Source organism: Falco biarmicus, chromosome 3 (genome assembly GCF_023638135.1).
Source record: "Falco biarmicus isolate bFalBia1 chromosome 3, bFalBia1.pri, whole genome shotgun sequence".
Classification (NCBI taxonomy): Eukaryota; Metazoa; Chordata; class Aves; order Falconiformes; family Falconidae; genus Falco; species Falco biarmicus.
Window position 1 is genome coordinate 92,904,460 of NC_079290.1, and position 27,886 is coordinate 92,932,345.

The following is a 27,886-nucleotide window of genomic DNA, read 5'->3' on the forward strand; positions in this document are numbered from 1 at the left end:
CAGAGTCCACAATATGAGACGGGATTTTGCAGAATGAAGGAACATCATCAAGAAGTGAACATTTACACGACCTTTTAGAATTTTTGAAATTCTTGTGTTTTCTGTGTTTAAAGTAGCATGAAGATGTTTTACTGTAGCTTCTCATGATAGCATTTACAAGTCACACTAGAACACACTAATAAATTCTGCACTGACCAAATAAAGCTATGTGCACAGAAAAGTTCACAGCCGAGGCACCTGCACGAGAACAAAAGAATAAAATTTGACTTACTGGTAAAATCACTGTGTGGACATTCAAATATATCCTGAGAATGACAAGCTACATGAAGATTTCTTATCCACTCATTTTCAAGGGATGATGAATATATTGTCCACAAAGAGAGATGATGTTTCCTCCGATGGCTGTTTCTGTGCACTTCCCAGGCACTTTGTGACATAAAAAGACTTTCACAGATGAGGTACTGGTAGGTTTCTTTTATCCACTTCTGTGGTTTTAAATAATTTCCGATTAAGTCCCACTCAGTCACGCAACAATAAACACATTTAAAGCCACAATCCACATCATGACCCTTTTCATGGATTTTATGAGCATCTTTTGACTGCAGTGCTACATTACATGCGTTGCAGGAATGCTGCTTTCTCTCTGAACCCAGCTTTAAGGCACAAGCATCTTTCACAGGATGAGGTAGCCCTTTACTGTCCCATCTAGCTTTCTTAGGGTTTTTATCTTCCTAGCTAAGGTCCAAGTTCTAACACTGGAAACACGACAGAGGCAAAGACGCACAGATGGGTGTTCTTCATCTCTGCTCCTGGAATATGAAAGAGAAGTGAGCACTGCAGAACAGGGATCCTCAAGCTGCAAATGAGTTTCTGCTTCTCCAAACAAGTTGTTCACTTCACAGGACTGAGAGACATAAGGATTATTGCTCTGACTGCTTGGGCTCACGTCACAACAGTCAGGACTCATTACCTGTGTTTCAGATGCTTCAAAATGTGACAGACATTTTTTGCAAGATTGTCTTAGTTTTCTTTATTTTCTTGATTAGCTTCATCTCCTATGCTACACAAATAATTTTTGTCTCAGCCCATTTCAGGACAGCCTGAAATCTGATGTGCCGTATCCGTTTCATACGTATAAGCCAGGTGTGTCCTAATCTTGCTTTTGATGCTGCTTGTGAACTGGCACAGCTTGCACCTGTATACCTCCACCAAAAACATTTCCACCAGCCTGGCCATCTGAACTCCATACAACTGGGATGTTGTGATTTCCTCGGGGCAACGCAGGTTCATTAACAGAGCACATTGGTATTTGTATTTAAATTCATTCATTTTCTGTAGTTGCTCGTTGGCAAATCTACAAGAGACAATAAACAAAACAGTTAAAACCCACTTTATGATTTCAAGCATCATTTATCAAAACTCTAGGCCACAAAGAAATCCAGATTCATATTCCAGTCCTAGGGATTTTAAGACTATCTGAAAGAAGTGAGGGTTTTGCTGTGAGAAAAATGATGCCATAAATGACAACTCAACCCCCTTGTTGAAATTAAATATGAACTAGAGGTTAATAATATTACAGCGGTTTTGTATGAAGTTTGTAACAGCTCCTGTTAAGAGACGGGCTGTATTAATCTTAAATTAAGGAGGAATCCGCCCCGCTAATGCCCGGAGCCCTCTGGCCCAACCGCCGTTTACAAGCGCACCCCAAACACAGCCTAGCACCGCGCCGCTGAAGGCCCGCCAACCGCTCCGCGCAGCTCGGTACAGTCAGACGGGGTCTGGAAAAGCAAACTACGCTGAACCTCTGGAGAGCCCGTACCGAAACGTCCGGCAGCACCCGCCCGTCGCCTGCCCCGCTCCGCACTCGAAGGGCTGGAAGCGGCACCCTCGTCCCCGTCAGGTTCCCTGAGGAGACGCCCGGGGCCGCGGCCCGGCCACCCCGGGAGGAGACGCCGCTACGAACGCGGGCGTCGGGACAGCGCATCCTCCAAAGCCCTCCCGACCTTCGCTCCACCTTCCCTTCGCCCCACCGCAGCCGAGAGCGGGAGCGCCGGCCGTGCCGCCCACCAGGCCGCTCCCGCCGCTTACAAGTCGCCGCCTCCCCTCAGCCGCCGCCGAGCGACGAGGGGGCGGGGCTTCCGGCCCGCTCCCAGCCCGGGACGCGGTTCACTTCCGGCGCCAGGCTGCCCACCCCCTGCTTCAGCCCGCCCCCCCCCCGCGGCGCCTCCGCGCGCGTGCGCCCCGGCCCCGCGTCTCCCCAGCGGCAGCGAAGGAGTTTGGAAGTTCAAAATGGCCGCCGCGGCGGAGCCCGAGCTGCGAGCGCCCGAGTAAGAGATCGGCTAGGAGGCTCCTCGCGATGGCGCCCCGGGGAGGAGGGAGGCGGGGGGAGAAGCACGGGCGAGGGGAAGGGGAGAGGGCGGGAAGCGGCCCGGGTGGAGGTGGCGAGCGAGGGGGAGGAAGGCGGGGGAAGGCGGCCGCTCCGGGGGACGGGGGTTGCTATAGGAGCCGCTCGCCCCGCCGCGAGGCTGCCCGGCGGGGCCGGGACGTGGGAGCCGGGAAGGCCCGTGGTGGGGGGATGGGGGTGGGGAGGCCGGGAGAGCGCGAGCCGGCCCGCTGGGGGCGGGGGGAGGGGAAGCGGAGCCGGGACCTGCGGGCGCGTGTCCTCAGTTCCGCGTGCGCCTTCCCGCCTCGGGGGGGCTCCGGCCCGGCGCGGCCCTCCCCGCTCCGCCGCCCCGGGAAGCGGGTTTGCCGCGGCGGGGGGAGGGGCGGGGGGGTCCCTCATCCTCCGCGTGGCTGCGAGGCCGCTGCCCTCCCGGGCCGGGCGGCGGCCCGGCGGCGCGCAGAGCTCGGGCATCCCCGGGGCGAGGCCGGGCCGGGGTCTGGTCCCGCCCCGCCGCGGGGCCCTGTCCGGGCGAGGCCTCCCCGGGCGAGCGGCGGGTGCCGCGGGGTTGTCCCTCCGCCGAGCCGCTCCCGCCCTGCGGCGAGCCCACCTCCCCCGAGTCCCGGGCTCTCTCGCGGTATAAAAACTGCCTGCGCTGGTGGAAGCAGAAAGCGATTTGTTGCCGCCAGCCCCTCCTTCCAGCCCTCGAAATGACTGGCAACTCCCGGCTCCCGTTGGGAAGCGAAGACCGAGCTGCCGCCTCCCCGCCGGCCCGGGGCTGCGGGGGGCGCTTTGCGGGCGGCCCGCTGAGCGCCGTGAGCCGGGGGGGCTGGCTGAGGTGCTGGGGCTGGCGGGCGCTTTCCTCCCTGTAACTTTTGCCCAGTGTTGACAGCCTAACGCTTACCTGCCGCTCCTCTTCCCTGTGTTTTAGCCGTATGAACGGCTTCCTGTATTTTTTCCACCTTAAAAAGGTGCGACTTGAGGCTCTGGGTTCTGTTTGTTACTCCTGGGAATAGAAAACGGATGAGGAGAAGCAGTCAGTGGATGTACATGTGAACTATGTGAAACACATCAGCCCATGGCAAAGAGAGCTCAGTACTGTATAAAGAAATGTAACTGAGGGTGATAAGGTAAAAACTGATGATAGGAAGCCTGAATGTAGAAAAAGACAGGTGAAATCTTTTTGCAAACCTTCATGAACTTCCTATCATTCTTCTTGAATTCAAAAATAAGGAGGGGAGAACAAAAAAGCTATAACAAGATCATGTCACAGTTCTCTCTATTGAAAGCACCTAAACGTGTAGATGGGTATCTGCTTCATCACCTGCAATCTTCTTGAAAGGTTTCTCATCCCTGTCATTACAACTCTGAAGCATTTAAATGAAGTAAAAGTTTATCCATGTTTTGATGGAATTAGCTGAAATAAACAATCCTGTGCATGAAGAAACTCTGAAATATGTCATGGATATTAATGAAGTTAATAGCAATTTTCTAGCTGAGGCACGGATACAAAGAAAGCTGGCAGTTGTGTTAGTGGTCTGTAGTGGTCTGAGATGCAACTGCGGTGATGTTTCTCATCTGGCGCCTCTGCTATCAGCCTGCTTTTATGGAATGTAAGGTGAGGTTATTACATAACATTAAAACACATGATAACAAGATAACTTGCCTATAGATTTCAGTGCCTCTTACTACTCTTAAGAGAAGGAAGACTTATCTGGAGCAGCTTGAATGGATGTGATTTTTGTTGTTCTGTAATATTTTTATAATGTATTGAAGTACCATTAATGTGTTAGTTGGGGACATATACAGTATTCTGTATGAGACTAAAACCTTGAAAGATGCATAGTTCCCTTAAAAATTCTCCTTGTGATATTTCACTGCTCTTTAGTCAACTTATGTCACTGACATACTTGCTCTGGACTGCAAGTCCAAGTTTAAAAAGTTATACATTTAATATTTTTTCCTTTTTTTTCATGTCTTTTTATGCAAATTGCAACATAGAGCAAGCTCTATGTTTGTTCTCTTTCTTTCTGACATTCTGTTGTCATAATGGTGTGGAGTGTCAGGAGGAAGTAATTAAGAAAAACACTCTTCTTTCTATATGCTTTGAGTAAGCAGAAGTAAAAGATGTAAAAGAAAAAGCATACAGCATTCTGAGTTAGGTCTCTGAGTGTTGCATATTTTTAAATCAGTCTGTTCCCTTAGGAAATTTCACATTTCAGACCACTGTAGTGTTAATAGTATTTGGAAATAATTTTAGTCTATGTTGCAGAAAAGCCTGGATTATTTACTAGTACTAGAATTTGCATTAACTGAAGCATGAGAGAGTCAGTAACTGTACACTCTTTGAAGATCCTGTCCTTAATTAGGAAGACACTAATCTGATTTATAGTGAAGTGCCATCCTTTAGGCCTGGCTTAGAGTACCTCTGATACATTTATTCTATTGGATCATTGATCATATTATTCTTCAGAAACAAAAGTCGTATGAAACTAGTAGAGTTCAAAAGTTGCTCTACATTTCTGTGTACATCCCCTCTGCCCCACCCCCATCCCCCCGACTGTCATGTTTAGAGAATTTCTTTTCAATTAATTTTCTCATACTTCTGAATGAAGCTTGGAATACAGAAAGAGCTACATTTAAGTTATTAAAATGTTAAACTAGTAAATTTCAAAACTGTAGTTTAGATGGGATGAGTTAGTAGAAAGGTGAACTCTTGACACCTATAATATTGGGTGACAGATTTCAAAAAGCAAATGTCCATCTTGCCACAGGCAGTAACTTAATTGATGTTCTGAAGGAGATCAGGAGGTGTTTGCTAAACACCATAAAAAAAACCCTATTGATAAGCCAGTTTTAGCATCTGAGGAAGATAATGTAAGTGAATGCATTAACATCAAGACTGAATTTTATCATTTTTGAAGTATACTATTTAAATTGCTTGTTGCTGTGACTAGCTAATGGGAGTGGGTTTGGTTTTTTCTTTAGAAGGAACACTAAATTATTTTGCTGTAGACTTATTTTCTGCTTTTTCAGCCATTGCCACTTTACAGGTCTGAAGATTACCACTTTTTTCTTGGGAAGCTGATAGTCTGCTGTATACTAACAGAATGTTTTTTTGAAATTAGGCTTCTTTAATTTATCAAGTGTTCCCTGTATTGCATAAATAATAAACACATGATAAGAAGAGTTCTTGATTTTTCTAACAGATGTATATACTTACAGAAAGAAATTGCAGTTAAGAGAATCGGTTGACTCTGTGAGATTTTGCAAGATGGTTTCATTAGGTGATCAGCATCATCCCTTGAAATAGGTTTTGTTTGGAGTCAGCTGTGTTCTGCCATTTGAAAATACTTTTAAAAGGCTTAACTTGGGTTAGGCATTGGAATGGGGCAGTAAATAAGGTAGATGGTGGACTGACAGGGTGCATAAAATTGCAACACTGCTGTGTACTATTAACAGATATTGTCAGTATTAAATCTAAAAGCACAAGCATTGATTTCATCCACACATTTTGTTTTGTTAGTGCATTTACTGTATCTTCCTTCCGTAGTGTTGCTTTTTGCGGTCATAGCTGTCTGTTCCTGAGGAAGTGTATCTGCTGTTATAACTTGGTTACGTTAGTTGTACATTTTTAATTCTCCCAGAGGTAGGTAATTAGATGCCAGTTAGTATCTTATCATTAAAAAGGCTGTCAATGCAAGATTAAGGACTGCAGTGAGTTGATAGTACTGATGTGTAGTTTTTATTTTTTGCAGGGTTGAGGATGCTGAAGCATCTGAGAAAAGTGTAAATGAAGAAAATGGGGAAGTATCAGAGGCAGACCAACCTCAGAACAAGCACAGCCGACATAAAAAAAAGAAACACAAACACCGAAGTAAACACAAGAAACATAAACATTCTTCAGAAGAAGATAAGGACAAAAAACATAAACACAGACACAAACATAAGAAACATAAATGGAAAGAGGTAGCTGATACCTCTGACAAAGAAGATGGACCAGCCAAAAGAACTAAAATTGATTTTTTAGCTCCTCTGGAAGACTTGGAGAAACAAAGAGCATTATTAAAAGCTGAACTTGAAAATGAGTTAATGGAAGGAAAAGTCCAGTCTGGGATGGGATTAATATTACAAGGTTACGAGTCAGGATCTGAAGAAGAGGGGGAGATTAACGAAAAGGTGCGAAATGGAACGAGACCTACAGTGAAGTCAAACACTAAGGGGAAATTGGAACCTGTGGACAACAAAACTAGTTCCAAGAAAGGAAGTAAGAGTGAATCAAAAGAAAGGACTAGGCACAGATCTGACAAAAAGAAAGGCAAGGTAGGAGTTGATGGAATCAAAGAGAAGACAACTAGAAGCAAGTCAAAAGAAAGGAGGAAATCCAAAAGCCCTTATAAGAGGAGTAAGTCTCAAGATCAGACAAGGAAATCTAGGTCTCCAATGCTTAAAAGGCGATCACAGGAGAAAAACAGAAAGTCTAAATCTCCCCCAGAGGATAGAAATAAAGCTGATGATAAAAGTAAGTCAAGAGATCGCAGGAAGTCTCCAGTTGTAAATGAAAACAAAAGCAGAGATCGTGGCAGAAAATCTAAATCCCCAACAGAACTAAGAAGCAAATCCAAAGATAGAAGATCACGGTCCAAAGATAGAAAACCTAGGAGATCAGAGACTGACAAAGAAAAAAAGCCACTTAAATCTCCTTCTAAAGATGCTTCTTCAGGGAAAGAAAACAGGTCCCCTAGACGACCTGGCCGTAGCCCAAAAGGAAGAAGCTTGTCTCCCAAACAACGAGAAAAGTCAAGAAGAAGCAGATCCCCTCTCTTTAATGATCGTAGATCTAAACAGAGTAAATCCCCCTCTCGAACCCGTTCTCCAGTTAGAAGAGTGAGGAGTAGATCTGCCGAAAGGAAAAGAAGAGAATCGGAAAGGAGGCGTCTGTCTTCTCCCAGGTAACTTAAAAGATGTCATGAACCATCGCAAAAATGTGTTACAGGATGAACTGTCTCCTAGCTCAGTGTTTTATTCTGAAAATAGCTATTAAAAAAGACAGTCAGATTGTGCATTGTGTTATGATCGTACTTTGTATGTGTTCAGTTTTAAAGAAATACTCCCCACAGCTGTTAAACATGCAAATTCAGCTTTGGTTGTTAAAGTGCTGAGTTATCTGCTGCTCACACCGTTACTGGGAACAAGTTTTCTAGCTCAGAGTTGTCTTTTTGTCACTTGGTTGGATTCAGAGTCTGACTTCTATTTTGTTTCTTAGTCCTGTTGCTTTCAGGAATTTTTGTGGACTGAGAGTTGCCTCCTCTCTTACATATTGGTGTTGGCTAAAAGTGGGTAATTAACCTCTTTTTCCCCACAAAAAAAACCAACAAAAAAACCAAAACCCCAACAACCCTAATAATAGGCAATATGTGTGAATGTCAGCAAATCTTTATCAAGATGTCCTCCTCACAGTCACTTTTTTTGTTAAAAATTCTTTTTTTTTTATTTGCTACGGATATAGTAGTGTTGCTTCATTGTTGGTCTGTATATATCCTTACCATGTTTTGCATACACTTAAAGGAAAAAGGCTGAAATCTTTTTCATTTATTTTTAGTCTGGGATTTTTTTAAAAAAGACAATTTAGCCTATGAAAGCTGTTACCTTGAAATTTAATATAAACCATGAGACAATAATTACTAATAATTACTCTGAAGCTGTAAAGCCTGGATGCTAAGTTCCCAAGCAGAGAACAATATAAGTGTATACATTTTTGGAAGTTAATTCATTAAATGTAGGAAGCTCAACCGGCAGAAGAGTTCAGCATTACTTCTGGATAATGAATAATTTAAAACTTTTTACTACGGGGTTTAGCTTCACCCACTCTTGAGAATTAAGAACAAAGAAATATTCATTTAAAACAGTGGATTAGAACCACAAAGACTAGCTTGGTAAATAAGTGCCTAATAAATGTGAAAGTCTCTCTGCCTGTACAGCTGAAGGTTACTCTGGTTTCAGGTATGGGGTGTCTTCTACAGGCACATTATCAGCTTATTTGTCTGTACTGCTCCTTAGTAATATTTTGGAGGGTGTCCCCAGTGGTGTTAACCAGGTTAAGCAAGTATTGTAAATGCTAGCAGTTTTATCTGTCTGCTTTCTGGTGAATCAGGAGATTATTGGCACAACCACTATATTTCTTTGACATACTATTTGACTTTTCTTCCATAGCATTTTGAATCTTTCAGTTTTCATTTCCGATGACAGCTTGCATGGCAGCCAGTTTGAATTAGTTGTTTAGATGCTATTTCAAGTGGTGCTTGTGTCTAGAATTTTGCTATCAAATTTATGTTGTAACACTGTGGTGAGCAGCATGTGAATGGGGGACTGCTAATTTCTTTTTTGCTAGAAGTGTTTGCAGATCAGCAGTAATAATCTTTGTGGGACATCCTGAACTACCTCCACTGTGTTGGAGCTTTAACACCTGTAATTACTCAGGCTGCCAGATAATTTCAGGGGCTTTAGAAGTTTTAGCAAAAAATTTCCAGTAATTTTATTTCTCATGTTTGTTGTCTTAGTGTTCTAAGGCATGCAAGTTCTAATCATGTAAGATTCTTCCCAGGTCTTTTGACTGAATTTACTCGTTATATGATGTTACTAGGCATTCTTAATCAGCTTCTACTTTTTATCTCATACCTGTGATTCCTGAAGTGATTTAATTTTTTTAGGTAGTTTGATTGGGTTTTGGCAGTACAACCACTTCATTAGCCAGGAAACCTGGAACTGTCAGTTCATCCTGTGACTTTTTGCAAGATTGTTTACGAGAACATAATGTAAATTAGATGGACTAGAGGGATCATCAGCCTGCTTCAGCATTTGAGTCTACAGTAATTTCTTGTAGAAACTGCCAGTACTTCTGCATATGCATAAAGTTTCCTTCTGTCCCACTTTTAGTATATTGCATCAGTTCTGTATGCCTGGTCATTATACGTAGTTAAGGTAACTAAAGCTGATATAGTAGTCTCAAAACAAACAAAAAAACATTACAGAATGGGTGGGATTAATCTTTCAGACCCCAGAGGTTTTGTTCATTGATGAAATACACCACCTGAAATAACTTAGCCCAGTTTGGTTTAAAAAAAAAAGGGGGGGGGGGTAGCAGGAGGGAGAAATAGAGTGGCAACGTTTTCTTTAAACCATGGTGTGGAAGTATTTTCCAAGAGTTTCTGTGGCAGCCTCATTAGAATAGTAGTTAAATATTTTTAACTTATATCCTTTTACAGTTTGCGGTTGAAGACTTGCTGTTGTGGAATGCGATTAAGCTTTTTAATGTAGTTGTCCTATCAACAGTTTTTCTTCTTGAATACTTGTGAATGTGTATAGACAGGAATGAGCAAATTTTGAATAGTATATAGTGTCAGACTTGTTTTTTAATTTGAGAAGGATTAGTTTACATGTTAATTAAGAATTTTAGTTTTCAGCTGCCTTATTAGAATATTCAAAATGTTAAAGCTGTCCAGTTCTAGTGCCCAAATTGAACTAGACATTAAAGTCGTTGCTGTGGATTAGCATGGCCCTAAATTTCAATACCGAATTGTAAAGTTGCTGAGAAAATTCTCAATAATTAGTTTTTGGGTTTTATTTATTGTTAAAATACAGTTTCTGGTAAACACAAAAACAGGTCAATATTTATGTAAGACCTAAGCACAGGTTTTGTTTTAAAACCTGTCTTAGCATTGTGTTAGCAATTAACAAGCTCTTTTTTCAGGGTTGTCCTCAACTAGACCTATGTATAGGCACATATGTACGGGGGAGAGGTGCAGAAGGGCAGCCAGCTCTGCAGCATACTTACCCATCCCTCCCTCAGAAGCCCCTCTAGTGGCCTTTCACTTGCAGTAAGATTTTGAAGTGAGCCTTAGAGGGAATTGGGATTTTTGTTTTCAGCTTGCTCCTGATTTTACCACCATTCTCTTCCTCTGTTTTAAGAACGCGGACCAGAGATGATATTTTATCTAGACGTGAAAGATCAAAAGATGTTAGCCCCCCCAGTAGATGGTCTCCATCCAGAAGAAGGTCTCGGTCCCCCATTAGAAGGAGGTCTCGTTCACCCCTTCGACGCAGCCGATCTCCAAGAAGGCGGAGTAGGTCTCCTCGGAGGAGGTAAAGGCACACTGCATTTTTTAATATATTTTGTAAAATACTACTAAAAGATTAAAGATGGCTATCTTTTGTGCAAAAAGGTGATGCATTTTTTTGCCCACATTTATATATGCTAGCATGGTTGAATTAATTTTGTTCTCCATGAATTTATTTGTCTTATTACTTGGAGTCATTATGTACCTTGGTGTTTTATGAATAGATTTTTCTCCTTCTCTTCAAAAAAACAAACCAAACCAAAATCCAAACCCTCCTTACTGTTACCAGGGATAGAGGCCGAAGAAGTAGATCTCGCCTTCGAAGGAGGTCCAGGTCACGTGGTGGCCACAGACGAAGGAGCAGAAGCAAAGCTAAAGAAGACAAATTTAAAGGTAGTCTTTCTGAGGGTATGAAAGCTGAACAGGAGTCTTCATCAGATGAAAAGTAAGAATAAATTTCTAACTTGCACTGATTATCTGAAAATACAGATCCACTGATACTGCGAATGAATTGATATTTTTTGGGTGGTTGTCATCTAAAACCTTAATCATGTTTTAGTACTTGTGATCTTGTGAAATTACTATTGGAATGATCTGAAAAACTTTAGAGTATGCAAGAAACACCAAGACCTGTTGGCTAGTGGGCAGACCTGAGGGGATGATACGGTGTTAAGTTTCTAAATTCAACTTGATCAATACCTTGTGAAAATATTTGGTCTGTTTCCTGAAGCTTATTCCTTGAGGAAAAATGGTAATAGCTGAAAGGGTTAATTGCTATCTGCAAATCGGTTTTATATTTGCTAAATATCTACTTAATTAAATTGCTCAAGCGTATGCATTCTTAACCAAATAATTACTAAGGAAGAATGATGGAATGAAAATGAAGAAGGTTTTTTTCTTCTCTTTAAAAACAGTTACTATTAATTGTTTGCAGTTAAAAATGAGATACACAAAGTCCCAATGAGATACCAGAAGATAAATTTTCTCTGTAAGGAGATGTAAATACACACACTGGGCTTTAATACACCTTTGCTTTCTGAGTCAGTTGAACAGCTATTGTTTAATACATTGTGTGCTTTCTACATAGAAGAATGACATTTGGTAAAATTCAGTAGATAATTCTATGTTTATGATGTTACATTATAAAATAAATGTATTTTTATAGTCTTGAAGACTTTGATTTGGAAGAAGAGGATGAAGAAGCCGAGATAAGACAAAGAAGATTACAGCGGCAAGCAATTGTTCAGGTACCTGGTTATATTATCACGTGGGCTACAGAAAGTAATTTTATGTTTTTAGTGTAGAATGTTGTGATAAAGGAAGGCTCTTTGCTCGTTACTACATTATGTTAGTAATTACTGTATTTTTTCCAATTAATTTATTGTAAATGTTGGTCTCCATTAAACTTTACACTTCTATTGCAACAGCATGGCTTTTACAACTGAAGCAGCTCTTCTGTCAGCCATTTTTGTGCTACAGTTGGACGTTCTCTGACAGTCCTATGATGTTAAAAAAAGTTCTTCAGTTATTTTAATCTGTAGGTTTTCTTCATAGCTGTATCATTGATACCATTCTGTCAATATAGCAAAATGGTCAGTTATTTCAAGTAGAATTTATCCTTCTCCATTTCCAAAACTTTGTAAAGCCACTAACATGGGTTCCCCCTTCATAAATATAGATGATATATTCAGTTACACATGTGAGTTCCCATGAACTTTGTATTCCTGATAAGAAGGTAATAGTAATGACTGTAATAATGTGATTGAGACCCCTGAAAGGGAGCTGTGGCAAAAGGGGATGTAATTCTACAGCTCGAATCGGGTATCTTTTTTTTATTTGGCTCACAGCTACAACATAGTAAGCAAAATGCTGTGGCTTATTTACTTAGTATTTAGTTATAAAACCACTGTTTATAATGTGCTGCTTATTTTAAGCAGCACTAAAAATAGCATTCATGATTTGACTGCTATGCAAAGCCCATTGTAAAATCCTTCCAGAACTATGACTGAGCAAAACCATATAAAGTAAATTATTTTTAAAGGCAGGTTACACCTGTTGTTGGTCCATGCAGGAAGCAAAAACAATGGGAAACCTCTGTTTGTATTATTGAATAGTTCGACCTTGATAAGTGAGTGGTCTCAGCATTTGTTCATTTTGATTTTTAACTTTTGGGAGAGGAAATGACATTTGTATACTTTCATATTACTTAAAGTTTAAAAAAAAATAATTTGTACAGGTGTTGTCTTGAACTTTTTTAATGCATCTGAACTTTTTCAACAAGAATGAATGAATAAACAGGATTTCCAATTCAAATAAAAACCCCTGAATCTAAAAACTACTTTTCTGTAACATAACACTAATAAAAATGGGAAAGATTCTAGGATGAAAGATGTAAAATCATTAATTTGTCCTTAAAGACTTCAACACATGTTAGAATGGTTTATTTTACCTCTACTGACATTTTGTCACGAACAACAAAATAGTTAATCTTCAATAAAAATCAGTTTTTAAGGAAATAGAGACACATGAATTTTTCAGTCTTGTTTTATGCTCTGGGTTGTAGTGTGTTGTGGTAGAATAATTTTCAGAAGGTCTATCCCATTCTGCAAATAATCCATTGCTTTTAGAGGTGTAGATGATTATGAAAGCAAAGATTAAGGTTTAGCACAAACTGTTGAAAAGGTGAGTGTAAAAATGTTTAAATTGTGATAAGCTGTGATGGTGAGATTAATAATTAGATTTCTTTTTAGAAATACAAAGGCCAGACAGAAGACAGTAATATATCTGTACCATCTGAACCAAGCAGTCCTCAAAGCAGTACGCGTAGTCGCTCGAACTCACCAGATGACATCCTAGAAAGAGTAGCTGCTGATGTTAAGGAGTACGAACGAGAAAACGTGGACACATTTGAGGCGTCAGTAAAAGCCAAGCACAACCTCATGACAGTTGAACAGAACAACGGTAAGAATCTGAAATCTCACTGTATAGTGCAGGTTATGAAAGCTCAGACATTTTGCTTAGTTTCCTTACTATACTTCAGGACTTGGCAGTAGATTGACTTTTTGGACAGAATTTGAGAATTTCCACAAATATTACATACTGACAACGTTAAAATACAGCTTGCTTGTAAGGAGGAGGAGAATGCAAACGGAACACGTTCTTTGTATTTCTAGTAACTCTTAACACAATACAATGTGTGCTGTACATTTGGAAGAGTAAATAACGATGTCTGTCTTTATAATTAAGAATTACCCTTTTAACTTCCAAATTTTTCTTTTCACTTACGCATGTTCTTTTCGTAGAAGCTTAATATAGTCCTAGTCTTTACTTCGGGGTGGGTTGGGAACTGTGCCCCTTTTGTCCCTTTTTTTGGTCAAAACCACGGTGTCGGACAAGTGTAAGTGGGTCTGTAGTCATTTATAGAATGATTAAAGCTTTTGAGAGTCAATGCTAGTAAGTCCATTTTGGTGGCATAATTTCTTGGAGAAGTGGACATTTCCTCCTCTTCCTCCCTGCACGTGATCATTATATATTATTACACAGCAATACTGAAATGAAATACATCTTGATACAAAACTGGCCTTGTGCCTGCTGTGGTAAAAGGAACATAAAGCATCTTGCAGTGCAGCCTGTAATACTGAAAATCAGGGGGGGTGGTTATTTTTTTTCACTGTCTTTTGAAAGTGGATTACTGTACATCTTAAAGTAGTCAAAGGTGTGCCTAGTTGCTGTGTGGTCGTACTTTGAGCTCGTTTTCCCTACATCAGTTTCTTTTTGCAGTTTAATTGCAACAGCATGCTGTTTAACAAGGGCTGTGAAAGCTGCCCAACCCCTCAGGAAATAGTTGGACGGTTGGTTTGTATTTCGTGTCATGCACTAAATGTATCCCTGGGGGCTCAATACACTATCCTCTAGTGGATGCTTCTCTTCGAAGTAATAAAGCTGCATCTCTTTGGGACCGGTGTACTGCCCTGTAGTTTGTACTGGTCTACCCTTGAGCAGTGTGTGTTCAGATTGTTCTCCTGCAATGGAGGTAGAAAGGAACTACCTTACGCACTTTTTCTTGATTTACATACTGCAAATTTAGACTTAGTCTTCTTGTATGTCTTTTTACTTTTTTGTCAAGGCATGTACTGCTTTATAATTTTGTCCACCAAAGCATATGAAAATATAGCTGTTAACTATGTAGATATTTTTAAGATATGAAAAAGGGTTGGTTTTGAAAACAGAGCAGTTACTCTAAAATCTGGCAATTTTCACGTATGGGTAAGATTCGGGGTTGGAGGTGGCTATAACAGATGGAAGCAGTGGATCATCTTTCTTTGTACGAGCTATTTTTTATTTCTATCCTGACCTCATACAGAGCCAGGATAGTAAGTTCCTACAGAACTAGTTAATAACTCATTGTAGCCCAGTGCAAGTGTGAGTAACTGGAACTAAAAAAGACATTTGAGGAAGTTGCTGGAAGGGTCTGTCTGTGAAATGATGGTGTAACCTGTCTCCCCATAGTGTCAGGTGACAGGTCTATACCTTGAAACAACTGTGTCAGTGTGATGGATGAGAGTTTTTGATGCTGTTGAAAGATTTCAGTCTGGTTATTTTGTATGCATGTGGTTGGCTATATACATCCTGAGACCTGAAGCACCTGAGATTAACCATTTATTTTTCTCCATTGCTTAATACCCTCGAGGGAGTGCCTGTGATTTACCATGGTCATGAGGGGATGCTACCATAATGCGTGTTACGAGATAGTTTGAAGTTTACTTGTTTTCACTAATGTGTACTTAATCTATATTTCTCTGCTTTTATCAACCAAGTAAAATGTCTTTGGAACTTTAGAGATGATAAAAAGGTGAGAAAGGGATTATCTTGCCCACGTTAAAAATGTTTCTCTTAAATGTAAGAGTAAACATTGTCTTTGACTAAAAGCTATGCGTGAGGTCCGTTTTGGCAGGGTTGAAGAAAACATTTTCCAAAGACACATCTTTTGGGCTTTACAGCTTTGTTTTTGAGTAAAATACTTTGTCAGCAGAAAAGCCTGAAATTTTATATTGAAACCATGTCTGTATTGGTTTTTATACATAGACATTCATTCTAGGTTTCTTTTTATACATAAACATATATAAATAGATATATAGAGAGAGTATATTTATAATATATACTATATAGATATAGTAATTATCTGTAGGGATCACATAAGTATGTACTACTTTTGCTACTACATGAATTATTTGAAAGCTATTGTACTTAATTTTTCAAGGAGATACAAATTTTTGAGTGCTTTGAAGAACTTAACCAATCTTGAGCTTTGTATTTCTAGACTGTAAAATGGTATTTGCTAGAAACATTAGTAGAGCCACCTGTTTGCCAACATACTGACCTAAGATTATATTGTAAAGATACCAAGTCACGAATTATACTGGTAACAGAGTTAGTGGTTTGTCATCTTTTTCATGTTGAGTAATCTAGATTTCATTTTTAAGGTTCAGCGCAGAAGAAGCTGCTAGCTCCTGATATGTTCACAGAATCAGATGATATGTTCGCTGCATACTTTGATGTAGGTAATTCTTGGAGATGAAATATATGACTTTTTTGCTTCATTTTTTATTAGAGAATTACTGTCACTTGAGGTTTGTGGGAACTTTGATTTGTAAGAGGATGTGTAACTGAGTGGATAATATGTTCTGAATCTTTTGATCAGCCAAGGCAAAGTAGCTCTTAATTAGTATTTCAGTGAAAGAAAACCTGCTGAAATTAGTGGGAGTTTGGCCAGAGTAAGCAATTGGGGAATTCACCTGCTGTTTGGATAGGGCCTATAGTGGCAAACAGTAATAAACCTATTTCTAAGTTAAGCTTTATGTTAATATTACCATGCTGCACTGTTCTAAATAGGTGCTTTTTTTCAGAGATTCATGTATGGTTAATTAAAAAGTGTATGTAAGGTATCTTAATTTCCTGATGATGCTGTGTTGGAGTAATGTGGTGATTTGTTTGGTGGGGTTTGTTGGTTGGTTGGTTTTGGTTGGGGCTGTTTTTTAAGAGATACATTTCCTGGTTTTACTTTGCCCTATTCCACCAGTTTTTCTCTAAATGTGCTGAAGTGGCCTGTGAATATGGGCAGTCCAGTGACCAGTTTTGAGACTTTTCTTGCCATTCTCTGTAAATCTACCTCATCGTTGCTGATGTACAACACTTGAGACAACAGTCTCAAGACAACAACTTTCCTCAAGTTAGAAATTCTCTAGTTATTTTTCGGTGATGACAGGTAAAACCTATTTGCTATGGCAGAAGCATTGGTGACAAAAGGCTGCCATGGTGGCACTCTAGTAACACTGGTAATAATAATAAAATAAATCAAAACCACTTTGACCTGGAAAAAGATAGATACTTGAAGGATAGTGAAGAGTGTGTGTGTCATTTTAAAGATTTGAAAGTTACAAGTAGAGATATATATGGCTTGTAAGTATGCAATCCCCCTTCCAGAAACTGTTGTTCAGTTGAAGATTTTCATTACTTTACAGATTTTAATTTGTGATAATATATTGCTAAATTTGTTCAGAGATGTCAATAGCAATTTTAGTAATATTATGATTGTAAGTGTAATAGTATGAAATCTGTGAAGTGGCATTGAATGAACAGAAATTCAAGGCTTAAACAGTTACATTTTCCTTGCAAATTGCTAAACTTCTTTACTACAAACATACTGTAAGTAAAAAATCTTCTTCAGATGGTCCAAAATGTGCATTCTAACATGACTTGTATAAATTCCTCCTGAGTACTAACTGAAACTTTGCCCATTAATTTTTAATAATAGTTCTATTGGTTGGACCTCATCATCTTCCCTTGTATCAGTGTATAGATACTGGTATGTAAATAGCATTTTGTGTTCAGTAGTTTCTCTCTCCTACAAGATAAGTGTGTTTGTGCTGTGGAGAGGAACAGTGTTTCAGTAGGAAAAAAGGGGGTTTGATAAGTAAACATCAAGGAAGAACATAGAGCATACAAGCAAAGCTGTTACTTTTCTGTTTATTTCAGAGTGCTCGTCTAAGGGCTGCTGGGTTTGGAAAAGACTTCAAAGAAAACCCCAACCTCAGGGATAACTGGACTGATGCAGAAGGCTATTACCGTAAGTTCTATCTGTTGATTGGCAGGGACAGCTAGAATGAGGATGCTGAATGGAAAAGGTCCTCATGTAAAAGTACTGAAATGTTACTCTAGTGTAGATGTACCACGCGTGCCCTGACTGACTGTGTAATGTACTGGCTGAAATGATCATGCAGGTTTTAACCTCGCTTACAAAAAGACTCCAGACTTCCAGAATCAGTTTGTTCCCCATAATTTCCGTAAAGCTAGGTGATAGAAGACATTGCACATTATGAAATGAAGTGATTATACCATTACCCTCTTCTTCTGAAATTTAGAGAGTGTTAAAATTTCATTATATATGTCACTTAACTTTAAATTGCTTGATTTTATCCTTCAGGTGTTAATATAGGTGAAGTTCTAGATAAACGTTACAATGTCTATGGTTACACTGGTCAGGGAGTCTTCAGTAACGTAGTGCGAGCCAGGGACATGGCAAGAGCAAACCAAGAAGTAGCGGTTAAAATCATCAGGAACAATGAACTTATGTAAGTAATGTTTTTGTTCACTGATAATAATACAGTGTATGTAACAGTTGGACGATTTCCATGTTGTGATTTGAATCTCCCTTTGTTTCAAGTGAAGTAACAGATTACAGCTGTGATTTCCTGCCTTTTCTGCTAATATGAGCCAGATAATGGGAAGCGCTTGAGGACTATGTATCCACACTTCTTTACAGCTATCACAGGAAGAAGAAGGGTACTTGCATTTTCATCAAGCACTTTCTCATTTGCAAAACTGCAGGGAACAGTGGTAGCAATACGAGGCCAGCCCAGCCCTAAAATTATTGAGATGGGAGTTGTGGACTGTAAAAAAAACTTTGTTTTGATGGACCAAATCGATTTGTCAGACGTATGGGTTGGATCCTAACTGATCACCTGTAACTTACAAAAAGACCTGTGTACATTATTTATTTTTGTATAGTCTATATGTTTACATGTATATAAGATATATGAAAAGGAATGGGACTCTCTGTTGGCAAAAAATTTTTTTTGAGATCTTTCAGAATAACACAGTTTAATAGATCATACTTTATGTGAGGACTTACCTATAATGCTGTATTAAGTAACTGCTGCTGTATTTCTGCAGTTGTATATTATGTTCTCTTCCGTTAAAGACAACTTAAATAAAAATATTTTCCATGCGTTTTACCTTGGAGGTTTTAAAAGTTGACTTGCTGTGTGTATAACTGTGTTATTTTGAGTTATATGAATAGGTATCTGGAAAAGTTTTAAAAAAGGAGGGGGGTGATAAGCTATTTCAGTTTGGTGTGTTGTATCATTAAGTTTGGGTGTGTACTTGACTCTTAAAAGTCTTAAGCTGAAAACTTTTTGTAATAATGTATGTGGTTAAGTACTTCTTTAAAAAACTAAACTTCTCGAGCGAGTGCTGTTTGAAACTAAAATGTCATATCACAGGAGGAAATCTTAATTTTAGCTTTACATGCAACCAGGAGGGAGGAGGAAAAGGTTAACCAGAATACAAAGGCACAATGAGGATCAGGGAATTAAACAAACTTACCCAATGTGTCGACTCTGACAGCAAAAGACTGTTGTGATTTTTTTTCAAGACGTGGTGCATTAAGTAGTGACAAGACACTTCTCATTTCTGGATAATTATAACCGCACTAGTGAATGTCTGGATTTTTAAAAAGGTATTAGAATTTCACTGGTTTTCCTTTATAATCATATTTCTTTGTTTTCAGGCAAAAAACTGGCCTAAAAGAACTGGAATTTTTGAAGAAGCTCAATGATGCAGATCCTGATGACAAGTTTCATTGTCTACGGTTGTTCAGGCATTTCTACCATAAACAACATCTCTGTCTGGTATTTGAGCCACTCAGGTAAGATGACAAATGTTTGGGGTTCTCTGTAAAAAGTAAAGTACTATTGAGTGATCTTTACTTTTTGATTTTGGCTATTGTTTTGATACCTTGTTCTATTGCCAAGATTCAAAAACGCATGGACCTTTAAAAAAATATTATCTGGAGGCACAAATTGACGAACAGAATGCTGAAGTATTGCTGATGTACTTAAAGCATCATTGTGAATTTTCTGCCTGGACAATATTTGAAATAAAATAATGTATTATTAAAAATGGGGCATCTCACCAATGCTGCTCTTTTTTTCTTTGGTTTGCAGGGCACAGGGGGGCTTGTGTGTATGTCACAATATTCTTGTTAGTTTTCATAATTAATTCGCAGAGAAGTTCAGCAAGCGCTGTATATTCTGTGAAGAGTACATATATAACAACGCTCTAAGGAAGAAAATTGTTACGGTGGTTTCTTTGCATGCTCAGTTTTCCTTTAAATAATTAAGGTCTTATGACAGGTTAATGGCAGACACTATTTTATGGTAGATGTGGATATATTAATTGCCTTAGTTCCCATTCCCACTTAGAGACATCAGTTGTTCTTATCCTGAGTTTTCTGTGTATGTCATTTTAATTTTTGCCATATTTCAGGTGAAGATAAGTTGTATGCTGAAGCAATGCAAACTTTATGAAATTGCTATTATATTTTCATAAATAAGCCATACAACAAATTATTATTTTTGTGCTGCACTATCTCTTTATAACACACTTGAACATTATTTATATCCAGTGATGGTTTTTGTCCTGGAATTATGCTCTTTTTATCTGCTGTTTAAGTCACCAAAAAATCACCTTCTCAACTTGTATCTTTTGCATACTTCCTTCCTTATTTATTTCTGAAGAAAGCAAGTACAAAGGCTTTACAGTTATTAAGAAAATGCTGTTCATGTGCAAATAAATCCACTCAAATTAGTCTTGATTAAGAATGTGTTGTGAATTAAGCCAGTCCAGTCTAGTAAGTAATTATACAATATAGGAAGTTTGTCTTACAGTTCAGGAAGCCACTATGTTTGTCTTTGGTAAGCTTTTCTGTTCTTTCTCTCTTCCTTTCTTTTAATAGTATGAATTTACGAGAGGTGTTGAAGAAGTATGGGAAAGATGTTGGCCTCCATATTAAAGCTGTGCGTTCCTACAGCCAGCAGTTGTTCCTGGCTTTAAAACTTCTTAAAAGATGCAATATCCTACATGCAGATATTAAACCAGATAATATTTTGGTAAGTAATAAATAATTGAAACTTATTTTGCAGAGTCTATATTGGAAAATTAAATATTTACAATTAATATAATTCTTTTAATTTAGATGAAGTCAAATTTCACTTTATCTGAAAATGTTAGGGATTCATGTTTTGATACAAGATGCTATTGTGGTATAAATAGAAAGAAGTATACAGCATCTAAATAAAATCTTTTATTCAATACAGTCTTTCTCAAACAAACCTGCATCCATGCATTTCTTTATAGAAAGCATACCTTCCAGTGTTCTTTCTCAGGAGAAATCTTGGGACTTTTTCCATCAGTAGTTGAAAAATGTTCTTGCTTTCTGTAAAATGGAAGTAGGTGGTTTGAGTCTGGATGGAGATTTTGTTTGTGTGAATGAGATAATGGCAGAAAGTCCTTGATGCCTTTTTCCTCTTCTGTTTCCATTAAACATTCTGCGGGTTAGCAGGGTGTGAGATCTACAACAGAGGAATCAAACACATTTCCTTTGATTTTCTTGGTGTCATCCCTGTGACAAACTCGTATTTTTATTTGATTTAAAATGTTCTCTTCTTGCCACCACAGCAGTAAAATTTACTATGTAAGCATGGGTTATGTAAATAATATGCTGTTTTATGAGTGGTACTCCAGATACTAGAATTAGAAGTCTAAACTGATACAATTTCAGTATCTTGAATGAAATCTGGATCCACCAAGGATATTTTGGTAAAGGAAAAGTATGTGAAACTGACCTTTTTGTGTTTTGTAGGATCTCAAGACATTAACTGTCACTTTCAATTAAGAAAGTTTCACAATTTCCTCAGAATACAGAGAGGAAGGATTAAAATATGGGAGGAACTTCCAATTTAAAGGCTGAATGCTTTTCTTATCTCAGACTTTATGTATTGTCACTTTCACAGTGCTATTGGCAATTCTGTCTACAAATAGTGCTAATGGATATTTACATTTAACTTTCAGGTGAATGAGTCTAAAACGATATTAAAGCTTTGTGATTTTGGATCAGCTTCACATGTCGCAGATAATGACATCACACCGTATCTAGTTAGTAGATTTTATCGCGCTCCAGAAATCAGTAAGTACCTTTGTACTGGCTACATGTATCATAAGCAGTATACTTAACGTAGCTATATACCATACCAGTACTAGCAAATGAGAATTTGACTTGAATTTACTCTCTGTTTGGTCTTAGCAAAACACCACTCTGGAAATATGATGGCAGTCAAAAATTCAGACTTTGAAAGCATGCTTGTGTGACTCTTCATGTATGTTGGTGGTCAGCTCAGTGAGGACAGGGAGAAGTCATTCTGATTGGTTATAGTTATGTTTTAATTTAGAGGTATTGTTCTGACTTCTTGTTTTTTTACTAACTTAATTCATGCTGATTAGTTTGGGTGTTAGGTAAACACCTCCCTTTCTAAAATAGGGATACTGTAAAAGTTAAGTCTGCGTCCTTTTAGGGTAACTTCTTATTCCTAAGAGGAGGAGCACCAATATAATTTACAAATTGGAAACTGGTCATCTGTCTGGTTTTGTGATATTATACTGTTTAAGGCTCCTTTATGGAATTAACTGGAATTGCTCTGTTTCAGTTATAGGAAAAATCTATGACTATGGTATAGATATGTGGTCTGTAGGCTGCACATTATATGAACTTTATACAGGAAAAATACTCTTTCCTGGCAAAACCAATAACCATATGTTGAAACTAGCCATGGATCTCAAAGGAAAGATGCCAAACAAGGTAAGGAAAATAAGTATATGATTTCTAATTAATATCTGAAACTGCTAAAATGAACAGTAGAACATACTTCCTTTTTTCAATCTGCATTCTGTTTCTTATCGTGTACATCTTCTCTTAACAGCAAGTAAATATCAGACTTCATTCTGACTGTATAATTTATATTGATTTAAAATCTTATGAAGTGAAAGTATACAGCTTCTTTTTCATAGACTAAGTATAAAGTGAAAGCAGAAAACTTCTAAGCACTGACCTGAAAAAAAATACGTAAGTCAATGTAAGATACTGTGTCTTTTTCAACTGGTTTGAACTGTATTTTTTCTTTAATTCAATCTAAATATTTCTTGCTGTCCTTTTGATATATTTTTCATTAGTTTCGAATTATTCATGTTCCAATAAGTTAGTAGACATCAATGCTAATTGTGGAATTTGTAAAACACAGAGAACTTGCCTGAAACTCTTGCCTTTCCCTCATTTTCCAGATGATTCGAAAAGGTGTGTTCAAAGATCAGCACTTTGATCAAAATCTCAACTTTATGTATATAGAAGTAGATAAAGTGACAGAGAGGGTAAGTCCTTAATGTGTTGACTAACATTCATTTTTTCCAAGCTTTCTTACTATTATGACCTTTCAAATGTATCTTGTCCTCTTAATTAAAGATAAGATTTTTACAAACTGTTAGAATGTCCTTTCGTGGTGGTATGGATAAGATACATAGTTGTAAACTGGCAACAGAGATTTTTAATTTCCCCCCCCTACTATTTAGGAACACGTTTAAGAGAAAGCTGAGTTTTATCTTGGTAGGTGCACAGGGTACCTCCACATAATCTTAACCTTAAATTACTAATAAAAGAAATTCTGCCTTTATTTTGGAGAAGGACGTCCAATTCCAGTATGATGTGCTTATGTTGTAGAAGATCACTATTACTTTCTGTATCATTTTAACATAGTATATTTATTGCGAATCACAGAATTAGGGGATTTCACATAATCACAGATATTTCACAAGATCACTATTACTTTCTGTATCATTTTAACATAGTATATTTATTGCGAATCACAGAATTAGGGGACTTTTCCACATGAAATTTTGATGTTTTCCATTAACCGGGATGTTAGGTTCGTGTATGCACTGGCTGTTGGTGAAGGATGCAGCCTGGCCTGCCCCTGACAGTATTATTTCTACTTTTCCTTTGCCCACATGGGGATTTATGAGGCCGTATGATGAGGAAGGGCATTGCTAATCAGATCTGAGAGAACCCTGCAGAGAAGTTGCTGCTGAAGCTCTGTAACAGGGATAGGGGGTTTTGTGTGTTACTTCCGTTCTACAAGGTTGCCATTTTTGTATTTGTAGGAGAAAGTTACTGTTATGAGCACCATAAATCCAACCAAGGACCTGTTAGCAGACTTGATTGGGTGCCAACGACTCCCTGAAGACCAGCGTAAAAAAGTGCACCAGCTAAAGGACTTGTTGGACCAGATTCTAATGTTAGACCCAGCTAAACGAATTAGCATCAACCAGGCTCTGCAGCACGCCTTCATCCAGGAAAAAATTTAAACCAGATGAAGAAGTTCAAAGGGTTTGAGTAATTAAGATACAAAGACTGAAGAAATTTCACAGCAGTTATTAATGTATATAAACATAAATATTTCCCCTGCAAAGTTGAGGAAGAGATGATACATTTGAATTAACATCAAGGCTGATATTTCTTTTAGAAATGTTAGAGTAATTCTGTTTTGTGTCTTATGTGAAAATTTTCACTGTAGAACTCTTTTAATTGCCAAGACTGCACAGAAGTACAATGCTAATGTATATGGTTGCAGTTCGTATATATTATAAAAAGAAAAAAGCATCTGTTATAAAAAAAAAAAAAGGAAGAAAAAAAAAGAGCAGTAATACTGGGTGGTTGATTTGTTTTTAGCAGACTTGGCTTCATTTTTGTCTTTAAAAAATGGCCAGCATAAATGCTGTTTATATTCACATTTTCCTAGGTGTGTGTGTGCAGGCCACAGCAGCATGCCCTTGGTGTAGTCAGTGCCGAAGGGGGTCTGTTCCTTCTTGAGCCTGCCCGCAGGGATGGTCTCCTCTTTTAAAGCAGGTTGTGTACAACTTTCAGTACACTGAAGGTAAGCTAACCCATCAACATCACCGGTGTTTAAGCTGTTATTTTACTGGAAGAACTGACAAATGAGAGACAATAGCATTGTGGCAGAATTCCCTGCATGTTTGATAAATGATCTTGTTTTATTTTCTGGCATTGCAACCGTGGCATAGTTACAACTTCTGTTCTGTTCATCACATTTAAAACTTTGAAAGTGCGCACTTGATGGATAGAGCGCCTTCAGTGTACTGTTTCTTATTACTTTAATTTTTTTAATCAACTTGCTATAGACTTTGTATACATTTTGTTAAATACAGTTCACTATGACATAGAACCAATACTTACAGAAGAGTTTTCATTTAGTAATTACGTATGTTGGGATCTCATTCGAAAGACCTTATATCTAAAGGATAGATAGACAACATAAGGAAATTTTTAACTATTTGTATGTCATTTTGAAAGTGTACTGCTTTATGCTAAAAGTGTTTCATTTGTTCATTGTTTTCATTATTTGTGATCATGTTGTCTTTCAATACAGGCATAAACCTTCCACTCTTGAACAAAGCAGCTGCTTTTTAAAAGCGGTAATTGCTTCTTTACCTTTTATTTCTTTTGTAAATGAAGCTTTTCTTTAAGAAATGTGACTTTAAAGTGTTGTCTCTTGCATAAAACAGTTGACACTTACTTATTGTAAAGTGAAGATTGTTCTGCTGCATGTAAAGTGGACCATGCAGATTTCTGTATGTTTTCAGTATGCATCATTAGATAATAAAGTCTTTTGTGAACAAGGCATTTGTAGCCATTTTTAAAAGAATCTGTCTTCAGTGATGGTAAATCAGGTAATCCGTAAGAACCACCCCTGCATTTCCTATTAATCATTTAATTAAAGGGATTATTAAACATTATGATCTTTGGGAGAGCTATAGGCTATGTTAATTAGATATATAATTATCACTGCTTAAACGAAAACAAAGCAAAAAGCCCTACAGATACTGTCTGTCTGCTTTCATTGTAATGAAATTATTCCTGTAGGACATGGGATTAAATTCAGGCTTTAACTAATGTTTGTGCTGTTTTTCTCACTTTTCCTTTTGATGGTGCTGAAAGAGAAAAAGGAAAGCGAGTCACAGGCCACTCAACGCCTACTCCATGGGTCTGATTTGCTGAGACACCAACTTCACCTTCCTAACAAGGTTATTTCTGACAGCATGTGTAGATAAACATTTAGCAACAAATTAAAAGAGCTTGAAACATTTGAGTTGGTTATACAGGGTGAGGAAAACAGAACCAACTTTTCAGGTCTATACTGCTGTTCTAATGTTCTGTTTGACAATGTTAAGAAGTCACCTTTTCGTTTTTATTAACATATCCTGACAAGCTGTGAAAACCCCACTGGTTTCACGTACTTTATGATACTTCTTTGAACTAAGAAGGGTTTTTGTATCCATCTAGGTACATAATGGCAGCAATCATGCACTCTTAGTGCACTCAAGAATGGAAAAATGACACAAAGCAGTCATTCTGCTGGTGGGGAATACCCCACCGAGGAGATGTAATGAACTAACTACGAAAACAAGCAGGAGATGGGTGGTTTTGTATGCCTATTTGGAACCTTCAGCCTGTCTCTTCTCAATTTATATTGTAAAATATTTAATAAAAAATAATCTCTCCTTATTTCAACATATTAAGGTATCTTGTTCATACAGGAAATGAAAAAAATTAGCTTTCACGTTTAATGAAACACTAGTTGCTTGCTAGCTAAATACAGAAAGTACCTTGCACTTTTAAACGTAGGCAGCACCTCTGAGGGCAGTTTTACACAGATGTAGTAGTAGCTTATTCTTTCTGTTGCTTTGTACCTTATTCTTAAAATAGGAGTATAAAACAATGAAATGAGGTGGTGATACAGGAACAAAGCAGTAGAAAAGATGCCCCTTAATGCCTACAGAACTGTTTTAAGCTATTCTGGAGAAGCATAAAGTTGCTCGTTTACTTGTTCTTTGTGTTGTAGGTGCAGCTCAAAAGAAGATGATGGCTACCGGAAGACATGAACAAAGGTTTCTGTCCTATAAGATATGAAAAATACTCTTCATGTAGTTCTGTCTTAATCTTTTGGTTTCCAGCATTCCAATGTAGAATTGATTAACACTGCTGCAGTACTGATAATTCCTGAAATAGACTGTTTACTGTATTAGAATTTGCTATGTAGATGTGGGTTTTTTCATTTCTGGTTGAAGAGATTTATTTATTTATTGTGATTAAATGTAGGTAAATAGGTATTACTGTTTAAATGTAGTTTTCTTAAAATGGTAGAATGATCAGTACAAAACCTGTGAAATTTAGGAAAAAATCTCCCATTATATTTGGTTAAAATATGTCTGTTTTAACTAGTAAATACTGAAACAGGTGATGCACTTTCTTCTTTAACTTCAGCAGGTTCATTATTTATTTTAATTCTTTCCAACTACTGTTGATACAGAGAATAGCTGATGGGTTATTCAAAACAAGTGGATTTCAGTCCTCCGTCCAGTATCAGCTTCAGCTGATACTTCTTGTTCACAATAATAGAAAATCTTTAGTTCTGGCTTCAAAAGCCTCTGGAATCAAGGACTTAACTGACAGTCTTGAGGAACCTCTCCAGTTTTAGGCAGTACCTGTCCCGGTAGCCTGTGCTCTGAGTAGAGCTGCTGCAGTCAGCTGAATTCCCATGGTTGCAGCTTGGCGCAAACAGAAGAGCTGTGCAACAAGAGTTTTCATGTTGAATGTTTCTCAGCTGATCTGAGAGGGAGGATAATTGCTCTTTTTCTCCTGTACATGAAGATGTAATTTGTATCTTCACCTGAGGTCCTACAAATAGAAAGTTTGGCTAAATCTACTGTGCTGATTTCTGTTCCCTTCTCCCTCATGGTGACAAGGAGCTTCGCATTTAACATCCCTAGTTTGCTAGGCATTCAGAAAAAAAACAAGATACCAGCCCTATGCAGTTAGAATGTGCTTTTATTACCTTGGTGTATACTGATATAATTTAAAAATTAAAAACTGTTTAAGTGTTTTTGATAGAATGATTCATTTAAAACCTTTTTAATAATACTTTATCTCCATACATAGGGTAAGTGGCCTTAAACCTCTGAAGAGCCTTTATCTGTATATTGACCTGTACACAGAAGGCAGACCAGTCTGTGACACTGCTGGAGATAGAGCAATCTTCTACAGTACGTGTAAAATTGTAACTCGGGTGGAAGGTGTTGGGAAGTGGCAGTTGTTTGAAATTAATAAAGGATGCTTAAAACTTAGTTGCATCCTGTCTTCTGTTGT

At 38.3% G+C, this 27,886-nt stretch overlaps 1 protein-coding gene and 1 long non-coding RNA gene across 8 annotated transcripts in view; one reads left to right on the plus strand and one right to left on the minus strand.

The window, feature by feature from the left end:
* Positions 1-4,215, minus strand: part of LOC130146502 (uncharacterized) — a 25,029-nt gene extending 20,814 nt beyond the window's left edge. The window contains exons 1-2 of the long non-coding RNA XR_008820940.1: positions 2,648-4,215; positions 272-1,354 (exon numbers count right to left, since the gene is read on the minus strand). This is a non-coding gene — a long non-coding RNA (uncharacterized LOC130146502). The remainder of the gene's footprint in view (positions 1-271; positions 1,355-2,647) is intronic.
* PRPF4B (pre-mRNA processing factor 4B) lies at positions 2,188-27,864 on the plus strand. Of its 7 annotated transcripts, XR_008820939.1 has the most exons (19): positions 2,207-2,327; positions 6,139-7,332; positions 10,349-10,522; positions 10,787-10,942; positions 11,663-11,744; positions 13,248-13,458; positions 15,981-16,054; positions 17,533-17,623; positions 17,981-18,128; positions 19,346-19,483; positions 20,573-20,726; positions 21,688-21,802; positions 22,320-22,471; positions 22,951-23,037; positions 23,824-24,596; positions 25,110-25,155; positions 25,681-25,764; positions 26,583-26,628; positions 27,680-27,864. XR_008820939.1 is itself a non-coding variant. In XM_056332672.1 (15 exons), exons 1-15 carry the CDS (start codon positions 2,290-2,292, stop codon positions 24,025-24,027), a joined length of 3,018 nt encoding a protein of 1,005 aa, XP_056188647.1. In that variant the 5' UTR covers positions 2,188-2,289; the 3' UTR covers positions 24,028-25,361. The 7 variants fall into 7 exon arrangements, 2 of the variants coding, with proteins under 2 accessions (XP_056188647.1, XP_056188649.1); XR_008820936.1 differs by having other exon boundaries at positions 23,824-25,155; positions 25,679-25,764; XR_008820935.1 differs by having other exon boundaries at positions 25,679-25,764; positions 26,583-27,864.
* Positions 27,865-27,886: the final 22 nt, after the last annotated feature.

Bases quoted from the DNA above. Each gene is read 5' to 3' on its own strand.
- PRPF4B (XM_056332672.1), top strand. From the start codon at position 2,290: ATGGCCGCCGCGGCGGAGCCCGAGCTGCGAGCGCCCGA. The intron at 17,624-17,980 runs GTAAGTTCTATC...TTTATCCTTCAG, and splicing joins TGATGCAGAAGGCTATTACC to GTGTTAATATAGGTGAAGTT. The intron at 19,484-20,572 runs GTAAGATGACAA...TTCTTTTAATAG, and splicing joins CTGGTATTTGAGCCACTCAG to TATGAATTTACGAGAGGTGT.